The sequence below is a fragment of the Nannospalax galili genome, unplaced genomic scaffold (genome assembly GCF_000622305.1).
Source record: "Nannospalax galili isolate Female #2095 unplaced genomic scaffold, S.galili_v1.0 scaffold290, whole genome shotgun sequence".
Taxonomy (NCBI): domain Eukaryota; kingdom Metazoa; phylum Chordata; class Mammalia; order Rodentia; family Spalacidae; genus Nannospalax; species Nannospalax galili.
The window spans coordinates 6,627,623-6,645,147 of NW_008331486.1; the positions used below are offsets into that span (position 1 = coordinate 6,627,623).

The following is a 17,525-nucleotide window of genomic DNA, read 5'->3' on the forward strand; positions in this document are numbered from 1 at the left end:
AAAACAGGATGACTTGCTAGAAAGGACTGAGTAAGTTGTGAAGTGTATTGATTCTAATTTCTGGAAACACAGGCCACAGAGACACAGTCCATTAAGGAGATCTGTTCTGAGAGTCAGACAATTCTGTTCTATTTTTATACTGATATCCCACAGGAGCAACCAAAGCACAAAGCCTTGGAAGGTAAAGAGGTTACTTTGCATCACAGCTCTCTGCTCGGGTAAAAATGCCCTTAACATACCCAGTCATATCTTGTCTACAAAATTCCTGACACTAGATACAGAGAGAGCACGGGACCATTTAGGAGACTGAATGGTTGAAATCTTAGTTTCAACGTCCCTGAGGTGGATTTTCTGCATTATCACGAACAAGTTTTTTTTTTGTTTTTTTGGTCTTTTTGAGACAGGGTTTCCCTGTAGCCCCAGCTGTCCTGGAACTCACTATGTAGACCAGGCTGGCCTTTGAACTCACAGAGATCCGCCTACCTCTGCCTCCCGAGTGCTCGGATTAAAGGCGTACGCCACCATGCCCAGCTGAACAGGTTTTTTAAAAAAACTTATTCTGTGTGAGAGTGCATGTGTGTCATGGTCAGAGGACAAGCAGGAGTCAGTTCTTTCCTTCCACCATGTGGGTCCCAGGGATTGAACTAAGGTAGTTAGACTTGGCAGCTTTTACCAGCTGAGCTGCCAGCTTAGGAACAGTTTTTTAAATAGACAAAAATGTTCACCCTTAAAGAGCACTATCCCTTATACGCTCATTGAGTTCAGACAATTACTCTAAAGACAAAAAACACAAAAAAACTTCCACAGCTAACAATAGTGGCTGTCTCTTCTAGAATTTCCAAAGACACTGGAGAAATCAGACACACTGAATTAAAATTTTCCTATATGTATGAAAACACGCACTTTTTAGGGAAACGATTATACAATATACAATGTTCTTTAAACCTTGAGTTTTTTCTTTCCATTCAACAAGATACAACAGTATCTAGATACAAGTGGATTGTGTGGCTGTGTACACAGATGGACACCTAAATCAGCAGAGAAGACACAGTCCACTAGCTACATGCAAATCCTACCTGTGACGTCACACACGTCACCACCTCAAGTGTGCTCTGCTCAGACAAAGCAAGTGTGAACTCTGCACAAATCCGTCTGGCCCACAGGGCAGAAGCACTGGTGACAGGCACTTCTGAGCGTCTTCAAATTTCTTTGGAGACGGAGTTGGGAGTATAAACTGACAATATAATAAATGAATGAATGAAAAATGGATGCTTCTAGAAAGAGCCTGTCACACATGAAAGTAGATGGGGACGATTAGGAAAGATGAGAGAAATCAGGGGTAAGAGAGGGAGATGCAACACACATACATAAAAATCTCAGAATGTCCAGTATTTTGTATAAATAATAATACATTCTGATTTTAAAAAGTTAATTAAAAACAAACAACAAAAGCCCAGGCCAATCACAACTGGGGTAGTGAGAGCTGGCAGAGGCTGTGGAAAAGTCACCACCCCTCTTCCCTTTTTTGGAGGTTAAGACTCAACCACGGCTTCCTCAGGGCCATGCACATAATCTTAGTGCTTCGTAGGAGAAGTGGAAACTTCAATTCCCATGCAAGTATTGGAAGGACGGAGGACTAAATCAAACACAATTCTCAAATGGGTCAAATTACTACCAAGGGGCCAAGTCTTTACCTGGGAGCCCAGCTGAAAAGATTCCTGTATTATCAAGGCAAATGGGAACTCAAATGCTGGTGAATTGCTCAGAAAAATCATCTTAAATACTTCCCTCCAGCAGTCCTCTAACAGCTCTGCTGTCAGGAAGGCTGACACACATTCCACATAACTGGCAGGTGCACGGCTATCTGAAAGGCAAGACGTTCCCAGCAACTTACCTCCATCATCCAGGGGCCGCTTCTGTACTCCGTACCCATATACAGAGGGGTCCACTAGGGGTGTGGAATTATTCAAGTGAGGAATTGAATCAATTTTAGCAGCAATCTACAGAGAGAATCAGAGTTAAATACTTAGTAACAAATCATAGCTGTGTTCTGGGAAGAAAGACAAGCGTTTTCTTTAAGGAGCTGTTTCCCATTTCTCCCCCACCTTAGATCAGTGTAAGCCACTGTTACTAACAAGACACACACTTTTTTCCCCTAGCTTATAAAACAAATGACAGGACAAACATTTTTACTTCTTGAATTTTCTCTGGTCTGCTTGCTTTAGAAATTAATTTGCCAAATGTGTCTTCCATAAGCAAATTAGTATTTTAAGCAGTCACTTAATATGCATACCTATACCACATCTTAAAATTTTTTTCAGGCTGGGTGTGGCGGCGCACGCCGTTAGTCCCAAGCAGAGGCAGGCGGATCTCTATGAGATCAAGGCCAGCCTGGTCTACATAGCGAGCTCCAGGCCAGCTAACGCTACAGGGAGACCCTGTCTCAAGAACACCGAAAAAAAAAAAAAAATTTTTTTTTTTTCTAACACAGGATTTTATGGAGCTGGGGCTACCCCTGAACTCCTGATCCCCTTGCCTTCACCTCCCACTGCTGGGATCACAGCCATGGGCCATAGAAAACAGCACTGGCAGATAATATGGAGAACTTTGGCAAACAATATGGTAGAATACACCTGTAATCCCTATACTTGGGAGGCTGAGGCAGGAAGATGTCCCCAAGTTGTAGGATAGTCTGGGTTACATGGTGGGGATTTGACGCCCTCTTCCTACCTCCGCAGGCATTGTATGACATGGGTGCACTTATATACATGTAGGCAATACATTCATACACATAAAATAAAAATAGTAAATGAAAAAAATTTTTTTTTGGTTTTTTTGAGACAGGGTCTCTTTGAAGCCCCAGCTGTCCTGGAACTCACTATGTAGACCAGGCTGGCCTTGAACTCAGAGATCTGCCTGCCTCTGCCTCCCGAGTGCTGGGATTAAAGGCGTGTGCCACCACACCCAGCGTAAAATATTTTTTTAGAAACACTAGAAAAAAAATTTTAATGCCTTATAAAGTAACCATGTGACCTAGGGAGACATTAAAATGGTAGTTTTTCTCCTCAATGAAAGTATCCAAACACCTTAGAAGGATTCCTCCACCAATTAAAGGAGAGATACTCAAGGACTATGTCAGCTGTTAAAACAAGTAGCAATACTGAGTACACATCGCTTTTTGATTTCCTCCAGAAACCAATAGTACAGAATTTCTTACATACCCACTTTGTTCTCATGAGGAAATCAAGCATGAGCTTCGGAAATTAACTCCCACTTAAGCAATGGAATATTTATAACTGCTCTTGATGTCAGTCCCTCAGTTAAGCTTAACATCGGGGAACCAAGGAGCACCTAGCATATTCACTGCATCTTTGGTGGTTCTGAGATAGTCCAAAACAGAGAAGAAGCCCGAGGATTCTTGTAAAGAATAAAGACAACTAAACTTTCCACAAACAACCAAAGACAACCATGAACCTGAAAATCAAACACCGGATCTGAAACACCAGTATCCAGAGTCTGGTGATGGTGGTTTCCGCTCCTCCAGACACTAGTGGTAGGTGTGGGGCAAACCTCTCCTTTCTCTGTATAAGCTCCCCAGGTTGTAATCCCATTTCCTTCATTATGTTTGAAGAGACAAGAAGACAAGACACTGTTAACAAAGGAACTTCAACTACTAGGAAGATCTGGCTCTGTTCCAAGCACTGGGGCTATTGTAGAGGACAGGAGAGGACAGGACAGGAGAGGACAGGACAGGACCAACCCTAGCCTCTAACTCACAAACCTCCTGCCTCTACCTCCTGAGACCTGACCCTACTCTCTTGGAGTCAGCAGCCTGAGGAGCAGGAGTTCACCTGGTAATCAGTAAGCTGTTCATCTCAGCTGGTCACAGACTTCAGGACGATGGTAACTTGGAGGGGGTTCAGGAGAGCTGCTTTAAGGAGGGAGGTCAGTGATGCCCCCGTGTGGAGATGAGGAGCTGGCCAAGGGAAAATCTGAAGCAAGTCCTTCGTCAGAAGTGACACATAAACCAAGGTTGATGCAGGACCAGGTTTGGTATGTATGAGCCAGAGAGAGGCCAATGTGAGCACAGAGGACCTAGCTATGTTCCAAGAGGCGGGAGCACTGCCCAGGGCCTAGAGTATCAGGCAAGGACCCTGGTTTCAGAGAAGTCCTCACTCACTAGGGAAACAACATGCCAACTTATTGGGGGAGGGGTCTTTCTTTTTTTTTTGGACAAGAGCCTGATCTATAGCCTGGCTGGCCCCAAACTAAGGGTTCCCCTCCTGCATGGGACTTCTGAGTGCTGGGATTACAAGCAGAACGACATGCCTGGCTCTGGACCAGCTGAATTTTAAGAACACCCCTAAACATTCCCAGATCATAATAAAAATGACCCCAAACAGGCTGGCAAGATGGCTCAGAGGTAAAAATGTCTGCCACAAAAGCCCGACAACCTAAATGCAATCCCCAGAATCCACATAAAGCAGAAGAAAGCTGACTCCACAAGTGTCCTCTAACCTCTACTAAACACAAGCAAATAAGAATATGTAATCCTTTTGAAAAATGACTCCAGGGAGAAGTGGCTCAGCAATAAGAGCATCTGACTGCTCTTCCAGAGGACCAGTGTTTAGTTCCCAGCACCCATGTCAGGCAGCTCACAACCACCTGTAACTCCAGCTCTAGGGGATCCAATCCCTCTTCTGGTGTCTATGGGTACTTACACACACGTGGCTCACAACACACAGACACGGACACACGGACACAGACACGGACACACACAAATCGTCATAAAAAAATTTAAATAAAAAAATGACCCCCAGGGACTGCAAAGATGGCTCAGTGCTTAAGAGCACCGATTGCTCTTGCAGGAGCTGGGTTTGATTCCCAGCACCCACATGGCAGCTAACATCCATCCATAACTCCAGTTCCATAACTCCAGGGATCTGACCTCCTTGGGCACTACACAACATGGGTGCACTTACGCACATGTAGGCAATACTCTCATACACAAAAAATAAAAATAATATTTTTTAAAATGACCCCCAAACAAAGAGGGGAAGGAGTGACAACCTTAGGCGGAGTCCACGATGTGGACCGCCCAGGCATGGCCACTATGCAGACAGGACCAGGCACAGCTCCTGCTTCTGCTGTGTCACTCCTGCTTTCTCTGGATGACACCTTCATTTCTATATTTTTCTTCACTTGAGCCAAGGTCTGTCTCAGCCTCTGTAGTGCTAGGACTGGAGGTATACATCACCACACCTGGCCACTGCAGATCTCAGTCTCATGTAGCCCAGGATAGCCTGAAACTCACAATATAGTCTACACTGAATTCCTGCCCCTTCCTCCTGAGTGCTGGGATTACAGGTGTGCCCCACCACACCCACCCTCCTTCCTAACACAGTTCTACACAGGGCTGAAGGTCAGTCTTCACAGATGTTGGGAAGTTACAGGCATTACAACGGTTATCTGTTACTAATTTTAGCTAACCAGCAAGTATCCTTCTACAACATAACTGAGGTTTTCCTGGTTTTTTTTTTTCTTCTTTTTTTCTTACTCTTTTTGAGACAGGGTCTCCCTGTAGGCCCAGCTGGCCTGGAATTCACAGAGATCTGCCTGCTTCTGCCTCTGTAGTGCTGGGGTTAAAGGTGTGGGACACCATACCTGGTTTCCTATTTGTTCTTTCAAAAATTTTTATTTATTCTTTTTTATGTGTCTAAGTATTTGGTCTGCATGTATGTGAATACACCACAAATATGCAATGGCCGTGGAGGTCAGAAGAGGTCTGGTTAGTTACCATATGGGTGCTGGGAACTGAAGTGAGGTCCTCTGCAGGAGCAGTCAGTGCTCTTAAACCAAGACATCACTCCAGGCTCCTGCTATCTGTTCTTTTTAAAAAGATATTTTTATTTTATGTGTATGAATGTATTGTCTGCATGTATATATGTGCACCCATGTCATATAATGCCCAAGGTCAGAAGATGGTGTTAGATCCCCTGGAACTGGAATTATGGATGGTTGTTAGCTGTCATGTGGGTGATGGGAATTGACCCCAGGTCTTCTGCAAAGCAGTCGGTGCTTTTTTAAAATATTTTATTTATTGCTTTTATTTTATGTATATGAGTATATTGCCTACATGTATGTGAGTGCACCATGTCATGTAATGCCACGTAAGTCAGAAGAGGGCATTGGATTCCCCTGGAACTAGAGTTAAGCATGGTTCATAGCTGCCGTGTGGGTGCTGGGAATCGAACCAAGGTCAGGTCTTCTGCAAGGGCTGCCCCTACTCTTAACCACTAAGTCATCTATCTAGCCCTCTGCTATCTGTTCTTAATTCATGATCATTTCAGCTGTCTATAATCTGGGAAAATTCCACTAGGAAAGGAGTAGTGTAGGGCAGTAGTTGAAAATACAGGCTACAGCCTAGTGTGGTGGCTCAGCCTTAATTCTAACACTTAGGAGGCTGAGGCAGAACTGCCACAGCTGTTGGGAGGCCAGTCTGGCTACAATGTGAAACCCTGTCTCAAGAAAATAGAAACAGCTGGGCTAGTGGTACACGCCTTTAGTCCCATCACTTGGGAGGCAGAGGCAGGCGGATCTCTGAATTCAAGGCCAGCCTGGTCTATATAGTGAGTTACAGGTCAGGTGGGGCTATAGGGAGTCCCTGTCTCAAAAAGGCCAAAAAAAAAAAGAACAAACAAAACAAAACAGAAACAGCTGGTCCTGGTGTCCCAGGCTTTTAATCCCAACACTTGGGAGGCAGAGGTAAGCCGATCTCTGTGAGATCCAGGCCAGTTTGGTCTACATAGTAAGTTCCAGGTCAGCTGAGGAGACTGTCTCAAAAACAAACAACAAAAAAGCAACAAACAACAAAAAACAGGGGCTAGAGAGATGGTCACTGGAGCCAGGACACTCAACCTAGCACTGACATGGCAGCTAACTACTGTGTGTAACTCCAGTTCCCGGGGATCTGATGCCCTCTTCTGACCTCCGCGGGCATTGCATGACATGGGTGTACCTATGTAAATGGAGACATACACTCATACACATAAAGTAAGAAATACAGTAATAATAAAATATACATATAAACAAAAACAGGGGCTGGGGAGCTGACTCAGATTAAGATCATGTAATGCTCTTGCAGAGGACTCCTGTTTCCAGCACTCACATCAGGCTGCTCACAACTTGCCAGTAACTCCAGCTAGATGGGGCTCCAACACCTCTGGCTTCTGTGGGGATTGCACACACATGCACAGCTCCACTTACAGACATACATATACACATAATTAAAATAAATCTTTAAAATAAAAGCAAAGCACAACATTTAACATCTAAAAAAATGTAGGCAGGAGGATCAAAAATTGGAGGTCAACCTGGATTACATAGGGAGACCCTGTTTGTATTTTTTTTGTTTTGTTTTCAACCCTGAGGATCAAATGCATGATGCCTCCTACATGCTAGGTGAGTGGTCTATCACCCAGCTACATCCCCAGCCCGTAGAGACTCTGCCTCAAAAACAACTATAAACAAATCCACATTCACACACACACACACACACACACACACACACACACACACACAGAGTGTTGTAAGCAGACTGAGCATGAATCCTGGCCACACAAATGTTAGATATGTGTTCAATGTTATAATGTATGACTTCATTTATATTAATTGTCATGACAATATGGCATAAAGAAACAATGTATCCCTTTACCATATGAATACCACCTGATTCTAGGAAATGGTTTGAAATGTCCAATAAATAAGAAACTCTAAGTGTAACACATTCCTACAATCGTTCTCTAGGTCACTGAGAAAAGCAGGCTGGCAGGAGCTGAGTGAACAGCCTAAAGTCACCCTCTCAGAAACAGCGGTATTTAAACCTCCACTGTGCACAATTACCAGGTGACCTCCAGTGCACACTCAGGTGATGCTTCCAATCCTGACTGATCGCCCAGGTGGCTGCTGCCCAAGGTTAAGTGAGGTTGGGTCCTCTGTTCAGATGGTACAGGAAGGAGGGTCACAGGAGCCAGGTTGGACCTCCCTGAGCCACTCCAGTCCTTATCTCTGAGCTTAACATAAAGGGAATTCTGCTGGTGATTTCTACCACACGGGTCATTTTTCTCTTTTGGAGGGAGAGAAATGGATTATCTCACTATCCGTGTTATTTTAAGCAGTGATAGATGAGTAAGCCACACCATAGACATTTGTCCTCTACTGCCAAAACTAGCAGCAACATGGGGGAAAGGAACACCACACCAAGAAATCAGTCAAGAGTCCTGGTTTATGGCTGGGAGGATGGCTTAGTGGGTAAGAGTGTTGTGTGTGCAAGCATGAGGACCTGAGTTCAAATCTTCAGCACCATGTAAAAAGCTAGGTGTAGCCATGCATGCCTATAATCCCAGTGCTGTAGGGAGCAGAGACAGGAGCACCTCTGGGGCTTGCTGGTCAGACAGCCTACCTCCAGATTCAGTGAGAGACCCTGTCTCAAAAGGATAGGACGGAGAGTGAGAGCAGGGCATCTGACATTCCCTTCTGGACTGTGCATGCACAGAGAGGCACATGCACCCATACACACACAAACACAAAAGGAGTCCTGTTTCCAAGCCAGTACTTCCAAATATGTATGTGACCTAAGTTAAGACCCTCAAGGGTTTTTTTGTGTTTTCTCCAAAGAGTACCCAAGGCTACTGTGTGAGGTTTGAGGATCACTGATTTCAAACTTACACATTCACTGTTTTATTTGTTCGTTTTAGACAGGATTTCCCTGTAGCCCCAGGGAACTTCCCTGGCCTGGAACTCATGTAGACCAGGCTGCCCTTGATCTCACAGAGATCTACCTGCCTCTGCCTCTTGAGTACAGAGATTAAAGATGTGCACCACCATGCCCAGCTTCACTGTTGCTATTTATATCCTGTATGTGGCAAAGTTTCCCACTTGGGATGTTGATGTGCTTCCCTTTTAAAAACATTTTAAGAGGCTGGAGAGACGGCTCAGCAGTTAAGAGACCAGGCTGCTCTTGCAGAGAACCCAGATTCGATTCCCAGCACCCACATGGCAGCTGACAACCATCCTAACTCCAGTTCCAGGGGATATAAATCCAATACCCTCTTCTGACCTCCACAGACTTTGCAGGACACCAGTACACTTACACACAGGCAGGCAATACACTCATACACATAAAATTTAAAAATAAAATATTAAAAACTATTTTAAATTACTGAGTATGGTAGGCAGCTCATGACTATAATCTGAGCACCCAGAACACTGAGGCAGGAGAACTGCCACGCCACAAATAAAAGGCTGGCCAGCCAGCCTGGGTTACAGCTAAGACCCCATCTCAAAAACCCAAACAAAGTAACAGAAAATATTTTAACCTGGATATGGTGATATAGTCCTATAATCTCAACACTTGGGATCAAGTTGAAGGCCACCCAGGGTTACATAGTGAGACCCTACTGCCTAAAATACAACAAAACAATAATAATTAAACAGTATATTAAGACTCCACTGATACTGCAAAAACCATAAAGGAGGTATACCAAATCACTAATGTTTAGGACACTCGGCAGTAAGTCACCCTAATGCACATGTCAAGACTACAACTCTTTGATGACAGGTTTCATCATTACCATAGCTCACCCTGTACCCAGATGGAAAACTGGACATCTACTAGCTCATCCTTACCAATAGGCAGAGCCACCCGAATGCTAGGCAGTTGCCTGCACTGTCCGTGCCACTCTATATAGCTGTTGACTCTCTGGACTCCTGCAGAACCCAGAGTCCAGCTGGCATCCCTGCAACCTGTGTGCTTCAGGAGCAGAGTTGCCCTGCCTGAGATTCTATGTGGCTGGATGGCACTCTCTGCTCTTTGTGCCAGCAGAAAACTGTGGCCAGAGCCACAGACCTAATGGTTGGGCCCCAATGCCAGGGTCTGGAGTCACAATTCACAGGGTCACATCCTGATCCTGCATCCCAGCCCCAAGGTACATTATCGAGGACAGTACATCAGATTCAGATGGGCTGCATCCTACCAGGCACCTGCCAGGGCTTCATGCTGTCATCAGTGGCCTTATAAAGAAAACCCTGCTCATTACTATGAGCTCTGGAGCCAGTCGGCTGGGATTGCTGGTAAGGGTAACAATGTGATGAATATGTTGATCAATGCCAGGCACATAACACTGGGAATCAGAACTATCCACTTCAACCTTTTACTGAAATAAAACAGAACACAGAAGTCTATTAACAACCCCTTCAAGAATCAGAGCACTGGAGTTAAAGAGATAGCTCAGTGGTTAAGAGCATCTATTGCTCTTACAGATGACCTAAATTAAGTTCCCAGCACTCACATCAGGTGGTTCACAACTGCCTATAACTCCAGTTCAAGGGGATCCAAAGCCCCCTGGCCTCCACAGGCACCTGCACACACGTGGTACACATAAATTCATGCAGGCACACACATATACACATTTTTTAAAGTATTATTTTTGGTCTTTTTGAGGCCCAACTGGCTTGGAACTCACTATGTAGATCTGCCTGCTTCTGCCTCCTAAGTGCTGGGATAAAAAGGCAAGCACCACCATACCCAGTTTACATATACACATTTCTTAAAAATCTAAAAAAGGAAAAAAAAAAAAGAGAACATTGGGGTGGCCTGGGGTAAGGGTGGTAAGCCCAATAACAAGAACCCATGCATAGCATCTACCAGGCCCAGGGTTCAATCCAGAGGACCAAAAGAGACAATGTTAACACATAGGAAGTCTGCCTCCTGTCTCTTTCAGCAGTCACTGAGCACCACACTCACCAAGGGTCATCTCCCAATATTAGCTATTGTTTTTTTTTTAAAGTATTACCATCAAGAGCGTCTATTTTACAGATGAGAAACAGGTGGACAACTAGAACGCAAACAGCATGGATTCGCAGCCTAGGCTCAATGCTCTCTTCATGCCAGCACTGCTGTTGGGGGCTTTGTGAACGTCAAATGAGAGAATGAGTCTCGGAGTCCTGGCCGGGCACCCAGCACAATTCGGGCTCCATGAATGGAGGCTATTGTCATCAGAGATGAGGCCCTGGCTGATCCTGCCCCATTTACGGACATTAAGCAAAACAAGAAATTCTGTCCCATGGAGGCAGATGCCAGTTCTCAGCTCTCTCTGATCATCTCATCACATCTGCACTTGCACAGGATTCAGCACTCCCACATTCGAGCTGCCAAGCACTTCACAAACTCTCTCTAGCATAAGTTAATTCCTGACTACTGGGAGCTCTTGGAGTACTAGGTCTGTCCCAATCACCCTGGTACCCCCTAGGACACAAGTTCATATCTGGGAGCTCTGGGATTCAGCTTGAAGAAATCCCAAACTTTCTAAAACTTAACTAGGAAGAGGTTTAGTTGTTAGGAATCTTAAAAGGATCTGTGTTTTATGCTATGTGTGGTGGCACACACCTTTAATCCCAGCACTCAGGAGGCAGAGGCAGGCAGATCTCTGTGAGTTCAAGGCCAGCCCGGTCTACATAGCGAGTTCAGGCCAGCTGGGGCTACAGGGAAACTGTCTGAAAAAAAAAAAAAAAAAAAAAAACCAAAACCAAACAAAAAAAAACCAAAAAGGGATCTGTGCTTTGCCAGAGTCAAAGAACACCTTCCCTAGTGTTGAGGACAATGTTTGGCAAGTGGCATCGCTCATTAATCATTTGCTGAAGGAAAAGTGGATATGGAAAAGCCTACTTGAAGTAATCCACTAAGACCAGCAGCTGAGGAGCGGCTGACATATAGCTCTCGTGGATCTGTGCATGGCATGCTTCTTAGCGCTCTCCTTCCTGCTCTGCCAGACACCTGAGGGGGGAAAAACCCAAGGAAGTCAGTAATCAAACCCTCCTTGAGTGCAAAAGGACTAGCCAAGAACCACCACCATTTGCCTTTGTGTGGGTAGAGGCCAGAGATCAACACTGTCTTCCTCAGTCACTTCGCACCTTATTTTTTGAGACAGGGTCTCTCATTGAATCTAGACTTCACTGATTCCACCAGGCTGGCTGACCAGCGAGCTCCAGAGATCCTACTGTTTCTGCCTCCCCAGCACTGGGATTACAAGCATACAGCACTGCATCTGTTTTTTTATGAGTGCTGGGGATCCAAACTCAGGCCCTCATGCTGGTGTGGCAAGCATTTTACATCATAGCCATCTCCCCAGCCCCTCGAGTACCTTTTTGAGAAAGCCACTCTACCTTCTTTTGGCTTATTTTCAAATGAGATGAGAACTGTAGCCCTCTACTACCTCACTCGATTGCTGCACCTAACACCACAGGAAGGTGAAAGCAGCTATAAATGTGTCTGACTTATCTTCCACTGGCCCTGTCCCCAGAAAGAGGCCTTGACATGGCAGCTCCTCAAGTAATGGCAAGTGACTTGCTACCATCTGCTCTCACAATAAAAGTAGTTGGGGACTCCAAAAGCAGACTGGCTATTCTTCCCAGTCTTCTGTAAAACACCAAGTGCAGTTAGGTGAGGCAGTGCACACCTGTGGTTCCAGCACTTGTCAAGTGGAGCAAGGTCACGAGTTTGAGAGCCATCCTTGGCAACATAGTAAAAGAGACTCTATTCCAAAGACTGAAAAATGGGATGATTTGAAGGTAAAACGATGACTGAAGAATTGCACAGAAAGGCAAGGAGGAAGGACGTTTGAACGAACATTCAATAGAACATGCTAGAAAGCAAAGAAACTACAGCAAATTTCAGCACTTCTTTCTAGCTGCAGCCAGGTGGAAGTTCCGGTGCTGGTGGACGCAGAGACTGCTGAGGCTGTCTGGTGCACCATTACCTAAGGCTCATCGCAGAATGACTGGCTTCCAGACAGTAATTCAACGTCAGGATATTGCTCACACCCTAACCCTCCAAGGATCTGGATGTGTTGAACAGGCTTGCAGCAGGAGGCCGAGTCACCTCTATTTAACCCTGTGGGCCCTAAACATACCTGCTTAGGTATGTTAGAAATAAGTTCTTTGCCATCACAGATCTATTAACCTGCAGCAAACACTGCATGGCCAAGCTAGCCACAGTCAGCAGCTACTTTCAGGAAAACTGGGCCTCCTGATGGGCTCCCATTTTGGAAACAGATCAGGGGAAAAGCAGCTTTTCCAATAGGCAGTACAAAACAGCAGCAAGGTGTCTTAAAACACCAAAAATAAATAAAATTGTTTTAAAATCTGGGGCTGGGAGATGGCTTAGCAGTTAAGAGCACTGGCTGCTTTTACAGAGGGTTCAGTTCCCAGCACCCACATGGCAGCTAACAACTGTGACACCAGCTCCAAAGGACCCAACGCCCCCTTCTGGTCTCCTCAGGCATTGCATGACATGAGCACACTAACATACATGCAGGCAAAACAGTCACATACATAAAAAACATCTAAAAAATCCATGGAAAATGAGAAAAGCCTTAGATGCATTCTGTGAAATTCTGACTATTTTTTAATACCAAACAAGAAGTTCACAAATTCTGTTAAAAATGGTATCCCAAACAGGCTCAGTAACATCATCAAAACCCTTGAAGGAGTGTGCCGGACAGCTTCAGTTGTCAATGTGACACACCTGGGGAAGAGGGAACCTCAATTGGGGAATTTCCTCTATCAGATTGGCCTACAATCATGTCTGTGGGGCATTTCTTTGATTGTTGAGTGATGTGGGAGGGCTCAGCCCCCTGTGGTGGCAGGTGGTCCTGAGTTGTATAAGAAAGCAGGCTTAGTGAAGGCCAGAGGAGCCAGCAAGTAAGCAGCTTGCCAGATGGTCTCCGCTTGGTCTAGGTTCCCTCAGGGATGACCTGTGATCAGCCAAATAAAGCCTTTCCTCCTCCAGTTGGTTTTGGTCATGGTGTTTATTTATCACAGCAATAGAAACCTAATTAGGATAGAAATTGGCACCAGGAGTGGGGTACTGCCATGACAGACCTGACCATGTTTTTGGGGGGGAGAAGAGTGGAAGTATTTGGTGCTTTGGGCTGGAAGAGCTTAATGGGCTGTTGTGCAGAAGTGTGGAAGAATGTTGAGAGGTGCACAAGGCAGAGGCCTGACTTGTGAAGTTCCACAGGGAGGCAAAGGCTCTATTGGGCTGTTTGTGTGATGCATAATTTCTGCTTGTTTTTGAGGCAGGATATTCCTGTAGTTCCAGGTTGGCCTCAAACTCAGAGATTTGCCTGCCTCTGCCTCCCAAGTGCTGGGACTAAAGGCATGTACCACCATGCCTGGCTTGTGTGATACATAATTAAGAATCTGTGGGGGCCAGGTGTAGTGGTGTACACCTTTGGTCCCAACACTTGGGAGGTAGAGGCAGTGGAACTCTGAAACTAAGGTCAGCCTGGTCTACAGAGTAACTTCCAGGCCAGCTGGGGCTACAGGGAGACCATGTCTCCAGCTGGGGCTGGAGAGATGACTCAGTAGTTAAAGCACTGGTTGCTCTTACAAAGGACCTGGGTTCTGCTCCTAGTACCCACATGGTGGCTAACACCCACCCTTTAACTCCAGTTCCAAAGGACCTAATGTGCCCTTTTGGTCTCTGCAGGCACTGCAAGCACATGGTACACTTACATGCAAACAAAACACTCATACACATAAAATGAAAAAAAAGTAAATAAAATCTTTTTTAAAAAAAGCTTCATGGAAATGAAACTTTTTGTGTTTTACTAGGATGCTGGTCAGCTGAGGCTGAAAAATCATTTGTGACTAACAAGAAACCAGCAGCATCTAGGTGAGATCTGGAAAGCATTCTCTCAGCACACAGCTACGGTCTAGAGGGGACCAAAGCTGCATTTCAAGTCTGAAGCCCAACCTGGCCATGTGTAGGATTCTCCCTTGTGGTACTGGTTTTGGCAGCACCAAAGCTACAGATGTGAATGGGTTGGTTCACAGAGAGAAACTGAGGCTTAGCTCCTGAGAGGCCAGGAAAGGCCACTGGTAAAGGTGCAGCCTTAGCTGCAGTTGAGACCCCAGGATACTAGAGATGCCAAAACAGTAGAATGACCACCAAAGACAGCAGCAGGTGTGTGGAGCTGCCTGAGCCTAGGAGACAAGTCGTGTGTATGCCCTGGATAGCAGAGCCTGAAGGGTGTGGCTACCCAAGCCCTCTGGAGCTCAGAAGACCACGAATGAATCCGGGACACTAGACACTTAACTGTTTAGTTTGGTTTGGCTTTGTTTTCCTGATTGTGCTCTGGCTCTTCCCTCTTGGAATAAGATGCATTCAACTTGTTATTTATTTTATAGGAACCCACAATTAAGAAACTTTGGTTATTATTTTTTGAAATAGGGTTTCTCTGTAGCGCCAGTTGGCCTGGAACTCACAGGGCTCCGCCTGCCTCTGCCTCCCAAGTGCTGAGACTACAGGCATGGACCACAGTGCCCAGCCTGAAACTTTGGTCATTTTAAAGAGACACTGAGCTTTTATTTTTTAAGAGGCAGGGTCGCTGTTGTAGTCCCAGCTGGCCTGGAACTTGCTATGTCATCCAGGCTAGCCTTGATCTCACAGAAATCCGCCTGCCTTTGCTTCCTAAGTTATGGGATTTAAAGCTTGTACCACCAAAGTACTGAAAGTTTTAAGGACTATGGGACTTTCAATATTGTACTGTTTTATATTATTATTAACATGAGATTGTAAGGACAAGAAATGAAGAAGGTATGGTTTAATAGTGATGTGTCTGTCAAGTTGACAAGGGGTCAACTGGACACACCTGGGAAGAGGGCCCCTCAATTGGGGAATTGTCTATTGGATTAGTCTGTGGGCATGTCTGTGAGGTATTTTCTTTACTGAGTGATGTGGGAGGGCCTAACCCACTGTGGGTGATGCCACCCCTGGGCAGGTGGTCCTGGACTAGAAAGCAGGCTGGACACAAGTCAGGGGGGCAAGCCAGTGAGCAGCATTCCTCCACGGTCTCTGCTTCGGCTTCTGCCTCGTGTTTCTGCCCTGGCTTCCCTCAGTGACAGACTGTGACCTGGGAGTTGTAAGGTGAAATAAACCCTTTCTTCCTCCAGCTGGTCTTGGTCATGGTACGTCTCACAGCACTGGAAACCTAACGAGGACAAGGACTCACTCTAAGAGGTACTCTACTGGGTCCTACCAGAGCAGAGCTATCGGAGCGGTGTCAGAACACATCAGCCTGGTCTGCATTCAGCACACTCAACTGAGCCATGAGTCAAAAAACATTAAATGAGCAAAAATGAGCTGCAAAGCACATCCAACAGCCACCAAACAGCTCGGGCTAAGAGCAAATGCACACTTCTTTTAAAGGAAATTCACTACTTAAATTTGAACAAAAGTCATTATTTTATTAGAGTCCCAAATCAGCCCAAGGGTGTAGGACATGCACCTGGAACCATGGACTCACAGTCTCAAAGCAGGAAATGGCAGCACGAGGAGGTGGACCTGCCGCCACCACACTCTAATTAGTTTTTCCCCAAAAAGGTGCCACGGACAGTCAGGCTTCCAGGCCTACACACCTGCTAAATGTCTCTTCTACTGATTTTTCAAGTTACATTTATTTTGTGCATATTATATGTGGGTACACATGTGCCATGGCACACGCCTGTGGAGGTCAGAGGACAACTTATGAGAGTCTGATTCCTACCACGTGGGTCCTGAGGATCTAACACAAGTCATTAGGCATACTGGCAAATGCTTTAATCCACTGAACAATCTTGCTGGCCCCCTCTGCTGATTTTTACAATGGTTTGGTCACATTTAGTTGGGTGCAAGGCCAACTCCATGGAGAGTCATTCATTTGCATTCTGTGTGAGTAAAACATTATGGAGTTGAGCAAAGCTTCTACTCCATCTAGATCAAAACATGAGCTTAGCGGGGTGTGATATGCACCTGTAATTCCAGTTCTAGGAAGGGATAAGGCATGAGGATCACAAGTTTGAAGCCCACTTGAGCAACAAGGCAAGACCCTGCTTCAACAAAAATCACTACAACATGAGTATCTGTAGTTTGACAAAATAACCTGTCTTTAGGAAATGCCTGGCAGGGAGCTGGTCCAACTTATGTAAAGCTGTTGTTAATTTATGACACAGTGATGGGACACAACTCTGTTAACAAGTGACTGCCTGCACTGGACATGTAGCCCAGGCTGGGTCAAACTCGATGTATAGCCGAGGATGACCTTGAACTTCTTGATCTTCCTGCCTCCACCTCCCAAATACTGGAATAACAGATGTGTTAAACCATGTTTGGTTTATGTGGTGCTGGAGATTTGAGTCCAGGGCTCCATGAACACTAGGCAAGCTCTCTACAATGAGGTACATCCCCAGTGAAGGGAACATCTTTTATTTATTTATTTTGGTTTTTTTGAGACAAGGTCTCCCTGTAGTCCCAGCTGGCCTGGAACTCGCTATGTAGACCAGGCTGACCTCGATCTCAGAAATCTGCCTGCCTCTGCCTCCTGAGTGCTGGGATTAAAGATGTTTGAGAACATTTTTTAATTATCTTCAGAAAAACTTTAAAGACAGATTTTTCCTGGGCGTGGTGTGCATGCCTTTATTTAACC

The 17,525-nt window shown here is 45.4% G+C and overlaps 1 protein-coding gene across 14 annotated transcripts in view; it reads right to left on the minus strand.

The window, feature by feature from the left end:
* The window catches only part of Fubp3 (far upstream element binding protein 3), a 57,574-nt gene that overhangs the window by 36,841 nt on the left and 3,208 nt on the right, over positions 1-17,525 (minus strand). For all 14 annotated transcript variants that reach the window (XM_029560114.1, XM_008825774.3, XM_029560123.1 and 11 more), the window contains exon 2: positions 1,895-2,000. In XM_029560114.1, the coding sequence (XP_029415974.1) occupies positions 1,895-2,000 (106 nt within the window). The remainder of the gene's footprint in view (positions 1-1,894; positions 2,001-17,525) is intronic.